Genomic DNA, 16,503 nt, shown 5'->3' with positions numbered 1-16,503 from the left:
AGCACAATGTGTGCCTGCATCTCAGGAGGAGTTTAAGGAAGAGGCCAAAGTACCCAAGTATTCAGTCCACGGCTCCTGCTACTATACCGTAAAGGGAGTGAATAAATACATCTTCTATAAAGTGTTTAACTCCGAGTTGAAGCCTAACTGCTAAACTCAGCACGGGATGAGAGTGAATAGGAAGGAAAGAGGGCCAGATAAATTTTTATTTCTTGCTCCTATAGAAAGCCTGGGAGGACCTTTTCTTTCAAGTCCATCTGACTCAAACCTACATAACTCTTTGTTCTAGCAGCCTGTGAGGAAACCTTGAGCTACTCTGATCATCATCAATACAGGAGGCATCTAGAACTGGAAGCCAGCCAGCACACAGGACTTGAGAGGGAAAACATGAAACATTTAACTGGTACAGAAGTTGAGCGATTTGTCTTAAACTTAGATTGTATACTGAATTACGGGTAGTCTTTGTTTTGTCAATAACATGTAACAAAACAAACAAACCTTTTCTTTTAGGGATCTTTAGAACACTGAAATCTCAGATGTTATAAGACATGTAAAGACAAAAGACGCCATCAAACTACAAGACATCTACAGAGACCCTGACTGAAGCAGCCTCAGTAATGGTAGTGAGAGCAGTTCCAGAGCTTGGAGGTCATGCAAGCACTTGAGCTGGGTGAAAAGAAGCGGTCCTAATAAATCAGATTATTCCAGCTGGGAGCCAAAGTTGGACTGCATCTGTTCCTCCCTATGGGTCCCACAGGACGCTGGGCAATCACTGTTAAATTAAGGGGATAGAACATATCAGGAGGGCTTATATCTAGGTTCAGATCTCATCTGTCATTTTCTAACTGGGTGCATACTGCTGGCACGTCACTCAAGTTCTCTGAGCCTTAGTTCCCTCCCCTATAAAATGAAGCTAGTGCCACCTACTGAGTAGTTTGGGCTCCCTCTTAGGGTACAGAACTGAATCAGTCAGACTTGAGAGGCTAATCTAAGATAAAGTGATGAAGTGCACAACAGGTACTCAATACATCGTAATTTTATCCCTGATTTTTAATTATAATTAAACATAGTTAAGAACTTGGGAGATTGGGGTGCCTGGGTGGCTCAGTGGGTTAAAGCCTCTGCCTTCGGCTCAGGTCATGATCCCAGGGTCCTGGGATCGAGCCCCGCATCGGGCTTTCTGCTCTACAGGGAGCCTGCTTCCTCCTCTCTCTCTGCCTGCCTCTCTGCCTACCTGTGATCTCTGTCTGTCAAATGAATAAATAAAATCTTAAAAAAAAAAACAAAACTTGGGAGATCACAGCTCTTTCTTCCTAACACTCCCTAAAAAGTAAGGAAAAAAGGGAAAATTATATGCTCAGTATCAGAAAGTCAAATGCAATGACATATGAAATCAGTTTCTCTGAGCATCAGCTCCCTCCATTCTAGAAAGAGCAGAAAGTCTAGAGACGTAAGCGCCTAAAGATCCCTACCACAGTGGGAGAAGAGTACTCAAAAGACACTGAGTAATGAATGCTGAGAAGATTTTTCGTTGAGGAAACACTTAAGAATTCTTTCCAATAGATAAACACTACATCTAAATATAAAAAGAATGACTACAAATAAAGGCTATACATGAAAAGTCTACACGAACATCATACTCAATGAAAAACTAAAAGTTTTTTCTCTAGGATCAGGATCAAGGCAAAAATGCCCATTTTCACCATTTCTCTTTAACACAGTACTAAAGTTCCAGCCATTGCAATTAGATATGTAAAAGAAATAAAAAGCATCTAAATCAGAAAGAAGTAAATTATCTCAGTTCACAGATGACATGATCTTATAAATAGAAAACCAAAAAAACTGTTAGAACAAAAGAATTCAGCAAAGTTTCAGGATACAAAATCAACACCAAAAAATCAGCTGCATTTTTATATAGTAACAGTGGACCTGGAAAGGAAATTAAGAAAACAATCTCAGTTACAATAGTATCAAAAAGAATAAGATACTTAGGAATAATCCTAACTAAAAGGATGAAAAGACTTTAACAGTGCTGAAAAAAATTAAAGGCATACTGGGGTGCCTGGGTGGCTCAGTCATTAAATGTCTGCCTTTGGCTCAGGTCATGATTCTGGGGTCCTGGGATCAAGCCCCATATTGGGCTCCCTGCTTGGCAGGAACCCTTGCTTCTCCATCTCCCACTACCCCTGCTTGTGGTTGCTTGTCTCGTTATGTCTTTCTCTATCAAATAAATAAATAAAATCTTCAAAAAAAAAAGAAAAAAGAAAAAAGAAATTCATAGATTAAAAGACAATTATTGTTAAAATATCCATACTATCCAACGTGATCTACAGATTCAATACGATCCCTATCAATATTCCAACAGCATTTTTGGCAGAGATAGAAAAACAAAATCCCAAAATTCATATGGAAATCCAAAGAACCCCAAATAGCCAAAACAGTCCAGACAAAGAACAAAAAGCTAGAGGTCTTACACTTTCTGGTTTCAAAACATATTAAAAGTTATAGTAACCAAAAGAGCATGGCACTGGCATGAGGACAGGCCTATAGATCAATGGAACAGAATAGAGAGACCCCAAATAAACCCACGTATATATAGTCAAAGCTGCCAAGACTACGTAAGAATAGTGTCTTCAACTAGCAGTACTGGGAAAACTAGATATTCATATACAAAAGAAGGAAATTAGATTCTGGTCTTATACTTCATACAAAAATCAACTCAAAATGGGTTAAAGACTTAAATATAAGACCTGAAACTATCAAAGTCCTAAAGGAAAACATAGAGAAAAAGCTTCTTGACATTGGCCTTAGCAATGATTTCTTCAATATGATATTCAAAGTACAGGCAATAAAAGCAAAAATTGACAAATGGAATTACATCAAACTAAAAAGCTTCTGCAAAGCAAACAATCACAAAGTCAACAGGAACGTACAGAATGAGAGGAAGTATTTGCAAACCATTTATCTGATAAAGGCTAATATCCAAGAGATATCGGGAATTCCAACAACTCAACAGCAAAACCCCCAAATAACCTTATTTAAAAATGCAGCACCTGGGTGATTCAGTGGATTAAGTGTCTGCCTTTGGCTGAGGTCATGATCCCCAGGGTCCTGGGACAGAGCCCTGCATCAGCCTCCCTGCTCAGTGGGTAGCCTGGTTCTTCTGTATCCCTCTGACTGCCACTGCCCCTGCTTGTGGTTTGCCTCTCACTCTCTCTCTCTCTGTCTGCCAAATAAATAAATGTAGGGTGTCTGGGTGTCTCAGTCATTAAGCATCTGCCTTCGGCTCAGATCGTGATCCCAAAGTTCTGGGACCGAGTCCCCCGTCAGGCTCCCTGCTCAGTGGGAAGCTCGCTTCTCCCTCCCCCACTCCCTCCCCATTTGTGTTCCCTCTCTTGCTGTGTTCTCTCTCTGTCAAATAAATAAATAAGATCTATAAAAATAAATAAATAACATTAAAAAAAATTGAAATGGGCAAAAGGGACACTTGGGGGATTTAGTCAGTTAAACGTCTGCCTTCGGCTCAGGTCATGATCCCAGTGTCCTGGGACTGAGTCACGCGTCAGGCTCCCTGCTCAGTCAGGAGACTTTCTCCCTCTGCCTGCCGTTCCCCCTGCTTGTGCTCCCTCAACCCCTCTCTCCCTGACACATAAATAAAATCTTTAAAAAAATAAATAAAAACGGGCAAAAGATTTGAATAGACATAAAAAAAATACCTTCTCCAAAGACATGTAAACAGCACAACCAACATGTATATGTACAGATGCTCAATATCACTAATCAGAAAAATGCAAATCAAAACCATAATGAGGTAGTGCCTCACAACTACCCAGAATACCATTGTCAGAAAATAAGAAATACCAGAGAAGATACAGAAAATTGGAACCCTTATGCACTGCTGGGTGGGAATGTAAAATGATAAGGCCACTACGGAAAACAGTATAGAGGTTTCTCAAAAAATTAAAAATAAAACTACCATATGACCCAGTAATCCCCCCTTCTGAGTATTTACCCAAAAGAACTGAAATCAGGATCTCTAAGAGATATCTGCCCTCCTACATTTACTGCAGTATTATTTATAATGGCCAAGAGATGGAAACAATTTTTTTTTTTAAAGATTTTATTTATTTATTTGACAGACAGAGATCACAAATAGGCAGAGAGGCAGGCAGAGAGAGAGGAAGGGAAGCAGGCTCCCTGCTGAGCAGAGAGCCCGATACGGGGCTCGATCCCAAGACCGAGATCATGATCCAAGCCGAAGGCAGAGGCTTTAACCCACTGAGGCACACACGCGCCCCAGAAACAAATTTTTAAAATATTTTATTTATTTATTTGACAGAGAGAGAGCGAGAGAGAGAGAGATATCACAAGTAGGCAGAGAGGCAGGCCTAACCCACTGAACCACCCAGGCGCCCCAGAGATGGAAACAACTTAAATATCTGTTGATGGATTAATGGATAAACAAAACATGTATATAAATACAACAGAATATTTAGCCTTAGAAATCCTAGCATATGCTACAATGTGGATGAAGCTTAAGGATATTATGCTAAGTGAAGGAAGTCACAGAAAAACGAATACTGCATGATTCCACTTACATGAGGTATCAAAAGTAGTCAAACTCTTAGAAAGAGGAAGTAGAATGGTGGCTGCCAGGGACAGGGAGAAGGGCAAATAAGGAGTTGTTGTTCAATGGGTATACAGTTTCGGGGCGCCTGGGTGGCTCAGTGGGTTAAGCCACTGCCTTCGGCTCAGGTCATGATCTCAGGGTCCTGGGATCGAGCCCCGCATCGGGCTCTCTGTTCAGCGGGGAGTCTGCTTCCCCTCTCTCTCTGCCTGCCTCTGCCTACTTGTGATCTCTGTCTGTCAAATAAATAAATAAAACCTAAAAAAAAAATGAGTATACAGTTCCAGTCATAAGATGAAAAGGCTGTAGAGATCTACTGTATAAATGTACGTATAGCAAATAATACTGCGCCATATATTTAATTTGTTAAGGAGATAAATTTCATGTTATATGTTTTTTACCACACACACCCAAAAGAACACATATGGGTACAGACCATAATAAACTAATTTTTATTATAACATGAATAAAAATGTTTATTTATTTATTTATTAAAAATATTTTATTTACTTGACAGATCACAAGTAGGCAGAGAGACAGGCAGAGAGGAGGAAGCAGGCTCCCCAACTGAGCAGAGAACCCAATGTGGGGTTCGATCCCAGGACCGCGGGATCATGACCTGAGCCGAAGGCAGAGGCTTTAACTCACTGAGCCACCCAGGTGCCCCAAAATGTTTGATTTAAAAAAAAAAAAAAAGACATGAATACAGCACATGCCCACAGCCCGACTGAGTGCATATATGTGCTAGGAACTGTCCCATATTTCATTGGCATATATCTCAAAATACCTACAAATTCCTGTCTTTCTCTCATTCCCTCACATTCAACTGGATAAATCCTATTAATTTTTCCTATTACATCTCTCCTGAATCTATTCTCTCCCCTTCAAACTGTACTACCATTGCCCTACTTAAAACCACTATCTGTATCTCTTAGCTGGACTGCTGTAAAATCTTTGAACTGCTTTTTCCTCTGCTTCCAGTTTCATGGACATTTACCCAGCTCCTCAGAAACCACTTCTATTGCTAGAATGATCTTTCTTTTTTATTTTTATTTATTTGACAGAGATAGAAAAAGAGAGCAAAAGCAGGGGGAGCGGCAGAGGAAGAAGGAGAAGCAGACTCCCAACTGAGCTAGGAGCCCAATGCGAAACTGGATCCCAGGATCCTTGGATCATGACCTGAGCCGAAGGCAGATTGCTTAACTGACTGGGCCACCCAGGTGCCCCTTTCTTTTTTAATTGTAATTTTATAATTTCTTTTTTAAAAGATTTATTTGTTTTAGAGAAAGAGAGCATGTGCATGGGGGCAGAGGGAAAGGGAGAGAGAAAATCTTCCACAGAAACCCTTCTGAAAAAGGAGCCTGATGTGGGCCTTGATCCCACAACCCTGAGTTCATGACCTGAGCTCATGGGTGAGTCACTCAACCATTGAGCCACCCAGGTGCCTCTAGAATGATTTTTTAAAAATGCAAATCTGACCATGTCTCTCTCTGCTTAAAAGCTTTTAGTAGTTGCCTCTTGGTCTAGAGCAACAATCCCCGAGGCATGGTCCTGCTCACTGGTGTGCTGAGGGATTCACTTGTTGGGTCATGAACAGATCCAATTTTCTACCTTCATGAAGTTCTTCTGCTGGCAAGTGAGAACAAGTTGGTGTAGGCTGGCCCTACAAAGAATTTACCTAAGAAGCTATAATCAAAAGGCCATTCTTTAGAGAACAGATTCCACACTAAAGGAATCTGCCTTCTCTTCTGCCGCTCCACTATATGTGCCCAGTGCTCCAGCCCAACTCCATCAACTTCCTGTGAGTTCTTAAAGATTCATCTTGTGGTCTTTTTACTGTCTGTTCTGTCTAGCAGTAATAGAAGATATTTGGCTCCACAACCCTTCCCAGCATAGCTAATTCCTCCTTTTCCTTCAAGACTCGGTTCAAACTTTACCTCTTCTATGAAGGCTTCCCTAAATGTCTTCAGTTCCCAACCATGTTCCAATTAAAAAACAAAAAACAAACAAACAAAAAAGAAAGTCCCTCCTTTCTGTACTCTTTGGGCATCCTCTGTTACCATTCACTATATTCGGATGTCTAGTCACACATCTGTCTCTCCCACTAGACTGAGTTCACAGTACAAAGGACCTTCACACAGTAAGTACTACTTAAATATCGGTGGGATAGAATGGTTATTATTAATCCTATTCTACAAGTAAGGCAATGAACTTCCCGCTGATGTATCTTTAGAGACATTGAACAGCAAAGTAGTCTTACTTATTTCTGCCAGGCTAAGTTATCAACAACCTTGAGTGACTGACATAAAAAATCCTCTGGATGGTTTAGAATCAGAATTAGATTCATTTCCTATGAAATCCTTGGGAAGGGTTGAAGGAATCGCAAGAAGAGCTTTCATCATTATGTTGCATATTTAAGATCTTCAAAGCACTTTCATAACCAGGCTCTAAAAACCATTTTACAGTAATGAAAGCAAGATGGCTCCCCCCATCAGGAGATGAGAGGATCAAGGTAAGTAGCTACAGGAACATCGAAAGCACTGGGCTTCCAGAACAGGTCACAAGGACTGAGGCCTAGAACTCACCTGGACGGGCCCAATGCTCTTATTTCGGCCTCCAGGCATGCCATCTTCTCTGATTGCTGGAAGGAAACATAAGTCAAGACAGTCAAAAGCATACCCACAGAAATCTAAGCACAGAAAGAGAACTTACTTGGCCAAAAGCACAAGGTAGTAATTGGTGAAATCAAGATTAAAACAGAGGTCTTTCTGGACCCAAAGTACATACACTTTGCATTATTGTAGGCTACCTCATAAGCAACAGATTCTTCTGGGCCCCCAAGGCAATGGACACATACTGCACACCTGCATACATTTAAAATGCTCAGCAAAGGTGACGGCGTTATTAATAGTCCTGTGCACAGTTATGAACATCTCACCAGGATGATGCATCTGAAGGCTTCAGTAAATTCAAAGAGAGGAAGAGAAAGAACACTTCCATTTTTATTATATTTTATTTTTTTAAGATTTTATTTATTTGTCAGAGAAAGAGGGAGCACAAGCAGGGGGAGCAGCACACAGAGCAAGCAGAGGGAGAAGCAGGCTCCCTGCTTGTGGGACTTGATCCCAGGACCCTGGGATCGTGATCTGAGCTAACAGCAGATGCTCAACTAACTGAGCCACCCAGGCGCTCAGAATATTTCCATTGTTAAAGAAAGTTTTTTGGGGGGCACCTGGGTGGCTCAGTGGGTTAAAGCCTCTGCCTTCGGCTCAAGTCATGATCCTAGGGTCTTGGGATTGAGCCCCGCATCGGGCTCTCTGCTCAGCAGGGAGCCTGCTTCCTCCTCTCTCTCTCTGCCTACCTGTCTATAAATTAAAAAATAAAATCTTTAAAAAAAAAGAGTTTGAGTCTAATTTTTAGGATGAGGAGAACAGATTTTTTAAAAATTAACCAACATTTTGATCTGACTGGTTTCTCCCTACAAAAGCAGTCAATAAAGGGGTCCCTGGATGGCTCAGTTGCTTGAGCATCAGACTCTTGGTTTTGGCTCAGGTCATGATCTCGGGCCCTGTGTAGGGCTGTGCATTGGGTGTGGAGTTTGCTTGGGATTCTCTCTCTCCCTCTGCCCTATGTCCCCACCCAACGTGTGTGTGTGTGTGTGTGTGTGTGTGTGTGTGTGCGTGGAGAGTAGCAAGAGATGGAACTTGGAAGTTGAAGAGGCCAACTGGGACCAGATCAGAGATAGCCTTTAATGTCAGGGTAAGAGTATGAACTTCAGCAGAAGCAGCTGAGGGTAAGATGGAATGCAGAGGATGTGGTCAGGTCGGCATTTCTGAAAAATCTTTGTGATGGCTGCTGTGGAGGCTAGCTTGGAGGAGGCAATGTTAACAACAGAAGATAAGCAAACAGCATCATATGACAGTAGCTCTGCTATATATACATATACATATATAACTAATACACCTTCTTCCAAAAAAATTAACATGAAGAATCTAGAAAGTCCTTGGGGGCAGGATTGAGGGTTCTAAGCATAACGCTCAGTTCCCGTGGTAACTGAAAGTCTAAGAGGAAGTTCATTTTCCTTACACATTTCAGAATTAGACAAGCTTGTCTAAATCCCATTTTGGGGGCACCTCTGTGGCTCAGTCTGTGAAGCGTCTGCCTTCAGTTCAGGTCATGATCCCAGGGTCCTGGAATCAAATCCCACACAGGTTCCCTGCTCAGTGGGGAACTTACCCCTAACCCCACTAGTGTGCATTCTCTCACAAAAAATAAATACATTAAAAAAATCTTTTAAAAGCAAATAAATCTAGTTTTTGCCTGGTCTGTGTAACTACAGGCAAATTTCTTCACCTCAGTTTCTTGAAGAATAAAATGGGGCTACTGGACCCTATCTTATAGGTTTTACTGGGAATTACATATAAAATAACATAGCTAAATCAACAAGCATAGTGCCTGACACATAAACTAGGAATTCAGTAACTAATCCTTCCCTCTAACCAGCCTCTTTTCTATGTACACAGTAATTAAAAAAACCAAGGTTCTATTCCCAGCTTTGAGGGAGACTTAACGTCTTCATCTGTGAAATGGAGATAACATAGTCTTCTTTACAAGGCTGCTGTGAATTCGGAGTGGGAAACATTTACAGCTTATATTAGAATCAGATGCATACTGGTTTTTGTCTGGAGATCTCTTTCAACCTAACTGCAAGCTCTAAAAATCCTTAAAATTCCCTCTCTGCTGTTGTAGAGTCAATGATAGACTTTAGACACTTCTATACCAATACTGAGTTTTCTATGTCTTTGCCTCAGCTCACAGGTGCAGAATAAAGATCTATCCAACACTGAATACATTTTACTTGATATCTCACTCTCACTGTATTGGAGGTGAGGAAGGAACTTAACAGGTTTTTCTTTTCTTTTTTTTTAAGGGCCACAAATCTTAAAGATTTACAACTTACCAATTTTTTGTTCTGATATTTAAAAGCTCATGTTATCTCTCAACCCTCCCACCCCTTGGACTAAGGAAACTCACATATGATGGACACGTACTGTGTTTTAGGTACCATCTTGTATAAAACAAACCCATGAGGGAAGTGACAGTATAACTCCCATTGAACGAATGAATATAAGGCTCATAAGAATGAACTATTTTGTTTACAGTAACAGAAACTAAACAGCAGAATCAGAGTTGGACTCCAGACTATTAGATTAAGACCAGGCTTCTTTCCACAACTACTTTTCCCCATAGTATGTCTATATACCACGGCTGCATAAACTCTTAATTACACTACCCTTAAAAAAAAATACACTGATTTTCCAGCCACTGAGGTGGTAAAAAATTCCCTTTGAAAATTAACTTTGATTTTCTTAAAATTTGATTTAAAGAAGAATATAGGGGCACTTGGATGGCTCGGTTGGGTGTCTGCCTTCAACTCAGGTCAGGATCCCTGAGTCCCAGGATCAAGCCCCACATCGAGCTCCCTGCTTGGTGGGGCATCTGCTTCTCCCTCTGCCCCTCCTCTGGCTCGGGCTCACTCTCTTTTGCTCTCTCTCTAATAAATAAAATCTTAAAAAAAATATATATAAAGAAATAAAAAACAGTACTGGTTTAGTCAAAGATGGGAAAATCTGTCAGGATGGCATGAAACTGTCTGAAGTGTGGGAAATAATACAATGTGTCACAACGCCCCTGTCAAAACAAAAACTTGGATCACAGTTTAAAGCTTATAATGTATTCACATATATGGTATCACATTTGATTCCTGGAAGGTCTACATTATTATTATCCTATGTAGTATAGAGATGAAAAAGCCTGAAGCTCAGAGAGGTAAAGGGACTTGTTCAAGACCATTCAGGGAAAAACTGACAGAGTGGGGAATTTTAGCTTAGGTTTATATGTATTTTCTTAACTACTACTTCTGTAGCAGTTTCTGTATCTTAGCTATTTCTAACTTTTCTTAACTCTGATTCTATATGCTATACTGGTCTAAGAACAAGTTTCTCAACAGGGCTGAAAATCTTTCTGATAGTGAACTGATCTAGAAAAAAACAAAAACAAAAACAAAGGGCTTCTGGGTATAAGATCACAGGATTGGTTTTGCTGTATCTCTTATCCAGGTCTGAGTGGCAGCAGCTATAGCTCTTCTACCTGCTTAAAAGAAGTACAAATACTTTTTCTGCTGTAGAACTCATGTATCTACCATTTCTCACTTAGGCTTAGGCGGCCGAACCAAACCCCAAAATGGAAAGGAGAGTAAGATATAAAACTAACTGTATCAAAGTTCTGCTCAAAATGCATTGGTGACTCCCTTTGGTCTTTGGGGTCAACCCCAGCTCTCTAGCCTATCATTCAAGACACTCCAATGATCTGGTTTTTCTGGGGTTCCCCATCTTCATCTCTGCACACGTTGTTGCCTGTACCAGAAGGTGGGGAAGTCTGGCAACACCACCTTATCCAAGTGAATCACCAAGTGATTCAAGTCAACGTGACCAATAGCAGGGCAAAGCTATACCATGCACTCTTGATAGAATGCACAAAAGGACCCAACACCGTCGTTGTGGCATTCTCGGAAAAATGCATAACTTGAATGTACTGGGAGCAAACTGACAAGACCAAGTTAAGGAATATTCTACTTGTTTTCTTTGAAATTAACAACTATTCAAGACAAAAAAAAAAAAAAAAGGATGAGGAATCATTTCATATTAAAGGAGATCGAAAAGACATAAAAGCTAAATGTAATGCATGACCCTGGACTGGCTTCTGGATCACAAAAAATACACTGCTATAAGGACACTGAAATAACTGGTGAAATTTGAATAAGGTTTGTTAATTAGATTACAGTTTATGCCATGTTAAAGTTCCTGTTTTTGACAATAGTACTGTGGTTATGTTAGAAAGCAAAGAGGAATGAGGTCTTTAACTTCCTCCCAAACAGTTAAGAAAATACAGATAAACACACACACTTTGCTCTCACCTTCTATTCCCCTCCCTCCTTTTCTCTCTCTCTCTCATGCTTGGAGAGAGCAAGAAGCTTTTTTTTAAAAAGCTCTTAAGGGATGCCTGGCTGGTTCAGTCAGAGGAGCGTACAAGTCTTCATCTTGGGGTTATGACTTCTAGGCCCACACTGAGTGCAGAAATTACTTAAAAATACATACATACATACATACATACTTATTTAAGCTTGTAAGGAGCATGAACTTCTATGCCTTCAAGATTCTGCTCAAATATTCTCTGCTTGGGACTTCTTGGTGCTCAATTTGAATCCTGGTACAATCCGGGCAATGCTACAGAGTTATTCTCACGATGCCATTCTATAAACGTCAACCCCTTCAAAGAAGTTTTCCTTAACCTTTTTACTTTTTAACGAGTTAACTAGTAAGTTATGAGAGAGTTAGTTTAAATTTTCTCAAATAATTTTTTTCCACATTAATTTCTGCACTGAATAAATTCCCTCGTGAGGTTCAATGTAACTTCCTCTTGCCTCAGATGAAATTAACAGTATTTCCCCCATTCTGCTTCATGCTCTGCCCCCCCCCCCCACTAGAGTAAATCCACCAAGTCAGAAAGCATCTTACCTAACTTGGTTAACTGGTGAAGGATAGGAGGAACGTGGGACTTGGCATAGCCCTTGAGGGCCACACTCACTAATAATGGGGGGGAACAGAAAAGGAAATAGACAAAGATAGCTCAAGGTACTTAGGGCTATGGCAGAGGGCAAAAGGGGCTATGGAAGTCCAGGAGGGTCAGCTTTCTGGTTGAAGGGTGGTGTCAGAGAAAGCTGATTAGAGGATGTTACAAAGAAAAGCTGAGCCCCCAAAGGAAAGTGTATATAACCAAGTAAAGAGGAGGGGGTAACTCATTCCAGGAAGACGGAACCACATGTGCAAAGCCCCCCAAACATGAAACATCATTGAGTTTTTGGAGACTTTGGATGGACTGTGCATTGCATGGGGGGCAGCAAAGGGAGAAGGGATGAAGCGACTGATGCCAGAGTCAGAGGGGCTTTGAAAAATCATTCTGAGGAGCCAGTATTCACCCTGAAGGCTGCAAGATGGGTGAGCAGTTGGTGTCTGGGGGGTAATGGGGTAGTAGTGAAGATGGACAGATGGAACTCAGCCTCTACTCACCACCCTTATTTAAATTTCCCTCAAAAAAAAAAAAATAAATTTCCCTCAATGTCTTGCTAACTAATTTCCTGACTAGTTACATTCCAGATATGAAGATGTATCTCTGGCTGGAGACAAGGGACAAGAGAAGGCTGACTTACACATGTCAGCTGAAAAATTTTTAAACATTTAAAAAAGTTTTGAGGTATGTTTAGACTTACAGAAGAGTTGCAAAAAAAAAAAAAAAAAAAATAGTACAACGAATTCCTATATACTCTACACCCAGCTTCCCCATCAGTTAACATTTTACATAACCCACAGACTATTCGTCAAAACTAAGAAATTAACTTTAGCATAATAATACTGATCAAAGTATAAACTTAATATTCAGATTTCTCCACTGATGTCCTCTTCTGTTCCAGAATCCAATCCTGGATTCAATAATGCATATGGTTGTCATGTCTCCATAGTTTCCTTTAGTCTTTCCTTGTCTTTTGTGACCCTGACACTTTTGAGAATATTCTGCATAATGTCAGTTATTTTAGGGGTACCTGAGTAGCTCAGTTGGTTAAGTGTCTGCCTTAGTCTCAAGTCATGATCCCAGGGTCCGGGGATTGAGCCCCATATGAGGCACCCTAGGGAGCCTACCTCTTCCTCTCACTATCCCTGCTTGTGTGCGTGTGTATGTGCTCTCTATCAAATGTAGTCTTTGAAAAAAAAAAAAAGTGTCAGTTATTTTGAAGAATGTCTTTCAATTTCGGTTTGCCTGTTTCCTCATGAGTAGATTGGGAATGAATCCATCCCTGTGTGTCTATGTGTCCTTACCGTTATCCTATCAGGGGACATATGACACTGGTGATATGACTTTGCTTGCTTGGCTAAAGTGGTATCTGTCAGAATTCTCTACTGAAAGTTATTATTTTTCCCTTTGTAATTACTAAATATTCTGGGGCTATGCAAATAGTTTAAAACTATGCTATCTTATTTTAGCATCCATAAGTCAATCCTGCCTACAGCAATTGTTACTGTTTTTTTTAAATGGTGATTTTCTATTTCCCTCATGCCTTCTATAAACTTATAATTTTTTTATGAGAAAGAACTGTCACTCCTCTATTTATTCAGTTAGTTCTATCAGTATGAACTCATGGATATTTTATTCTTTGGGTTATAAACAAATACATAGTTATTTTGTTGCTCAAGTTTTTCCAACTTTGGCTACTGGAAGTGCTTTTAGGTTGACCTCTCTGACCTTTTGATAATCCTTTAAAAAAAATACAGCACATTCTAACTTTCTGGCATCAGAAAAACACTCTAGGCCCCTCTTATATTTTCCCTGCCTCAATGCTTAAATCAACCCCTTCTCCAAAGAGTCCTTATTCCTTTTACTGATATTTGGAAACCAAGATCTGGTTTTTCTAAATCTTTTTCCCTAAACTTGAGTACATACTGATGCTTCCAATCGAGCATCAGAGGTTTCAGCTCAGCCTTCCCCTTTCCTGATTTATAACTTTTTTCTCTGATGTGAGAAACCTAACTCTCATCATCAGTATATTCACTTGTTTGTTCAGCTCTAGTATACAAATAAAGTAGTGACAGAATTCCCAACCCATAACCTTGAGAGAAATACATTTACAAACTAGAGAGCTTTGTTTGTATACAGTTTTTTGTCTTCAGCCCTACAGTGTACAGTATATAGTTAAAACACTATTTCCCAAGGACAGATCCTTTCTCCCCCATTCCCTTGAGTGTAGCTATGTGATTCATTGATCACAGTCTACATTCTGCCTTTTCCAGATATACTGGTTGCTTTTAAGCAAATTTATATACGGTAAAATTCACTTCTTTAGTGGTATAATTCTATAGGCTTTGACAAATGCATAAAATTATGCCAAACGCTACAGTTCCATTTGGGACAGTTCCACCAACCCAAAAATATTCCAGTGGCAACTGTAATTTGAATTCTGCTTTCTCAGCACCAACCAGGAGGTGGCAGGATTTCTCTCCGAGAGGCAGCCTTCTCAAGGCACCTAAGCCTCTTGTAATGCATGAAAATGGACACAGAAGGCAGTTAGTTCCCACCCCTCACACTCCACGTGTCATCTTCTCCTGGCTATGGCTACAGGAATTTAAGAAGTTAAGCTTCTTCTTCCCTGAAGTAGGAGAGTTTGGTTAGAAGCCCCAGAATCTCACACTCCAACTGAATAAGGAGGATGAATCATCAGAGAGTAGTCAAGAAGGCACCCCATAAAGGTGCTTTGATAAAATACGGTTAAAACAACAAAGCAAGACGAGAAAATGAGACCAAGACCAAATCAGATGAAAGTGGGTAGATGCCCACAGACCATCTCTTCAGGCATTACCTATTTGGTACTGGTGGGAAAGAGTGGGGAAGGGAGAGGACTTCCACGCAAAGGAAAAAACCTGAGCACTGGCAGGATAATGCAAAGCAGGCTTGAGGCACAGGAAGAAAGTTCCAGACAGAAGAGGAGATTAGAAATATAGGACAAAGCTGTTAAGCTTTTAAATGCTCTATTATAGGTATTTATCATCCAGTGAACACAGGGCATTCCATCATGCAAGTAGCTATGCCATTTGATAGACATGTTGTCCGTGTGGATAGTTAGATACAAGCTCTGCTTGATTAATAAACAAACTACAACTAATAATTATTATCAACATAATCACCACTAACCTATATACTGGTAAGTCATTTTATCCCTCCCAAAACTGCATCTATAAACTGAGGGTAATATTTTTTTAAAGATTTTTAGGGGTGCCTGGGTGGCTCAGTCGTTAAGTGACTGCCTTCGGCTCAGATCATGATCCCCGGATCCTGCGATTGAGCCCCGCATAAGGCTCCCTGCTCAGGGGAAGCCTGCTTCTCCCTCTTCCACTCCCCATGCTTGTGTCCCTCTCTAACTATCCATCAAATAAATAAAGTCTTAAAAAAAAAAAAAAAAAGGCAACTCTTAAAAAAAAAAGGAAAAAAAGAAAAAGATTTTATTTTTAAGTTATCTCTACACCCAGCTTAGGGCTTGAACTCATGACCCCAAGATCAAGAACTGCAATGTTCTGCCAACTGAGTCAGCCAGGTGCCCCTAAATGGAAGGTTATATTTAATAATAGGTCTGTGCATATTCAATGGCATAATGGATGAAAAGTGTATAAGAGTTTTCTAATATAAATAGTAATCAATAAATATTAGGGTTATAAATAAATTATAAATGACCTAAATTCATCTTAATGCCCTTCTACATCTTTCTTACCTTTCTTCATAATGAGCAAATTTTCAAAAGATCCTTCTTATCCCACATATAGTAAAAAAAAGTCTGAAGAATATCTGATAGTCTGCATTTATTAATGTGACAAATCCAACTTGGATAGTTTGCTAAATCTAACTCCTACCCCTATACACTACTAATATGAACCCCCTAGTACCTTCCTGAGTAGATACATGTTGTCATATTTAATCCTCTAGAGAACTCTGAAAAGGTTAAGTATTACCACACTATTTTAAAGGTAAGATAATTGAGCATTAGAGACATAAAGCAAACTGCCAAAGGTCACAGAGCAGTCTGTCACCAACCTCTGCCTCCATTCTTTCTATAAACTATACTGTACTACTCTCCACTCTCCATGAAAATACTGAGTTTCTGACATTGGCCCTTTTCTCTTCTGTATCCAAGTTCTCTCTAGGTGATTTCTACTCGCTAACAAAATTTTACCATCTGATTGCGAACAGTTCCACAAACATCTACTTCAAGGCAG

At 40.1% G+C, this 16,503-nt stretch overlaps 1 protein-coding gene across 2 annotated transcripts in view; it reads right to left on the bottom strand.

Moving 5' to 3' along the window:
• The window catches only part of NR6A1 (nuclear receptor subfamily 6 group A member 1), a 225,534-nt gene that overhangs the window by 22,557 nt on the left and 186,474 nt on the right, over positions 1 to 16,503 (bottom strand). For both annotated transcript variants that reach the window (XM_059410835.1, XM_059410836.1), the window contains exon 4: positions 7,213 to 7,268. In XM_059410835.1, coding sequence (XP_059266818.1) covers positions 7,213 to 7,268 — 56 coding nt within the window. The remainder of the gene's footprint in view (positions 1 to 7,212; positions 7,269 to 16,503) is intronic.

The sequence above is a fragment of the Mustela nigripes genome, chromosome 9, assembly GCF_022355385.1.
Source record: "Mustela nigripes isolate SB6536 chromosome 9, MUSNIG.SB6536, whole genome shotgun sequence".
Lineage (NCBI taxonomy): Eukaryota > Metazoa > Chordata > Mammalia > Carnivora > Mustelidae > Mustela > Mustela nigripes.
Note: the sequence above shows the minus strand (reverse complement) of the source record. Positions and strands in the feature narration are given on the sequence as shown.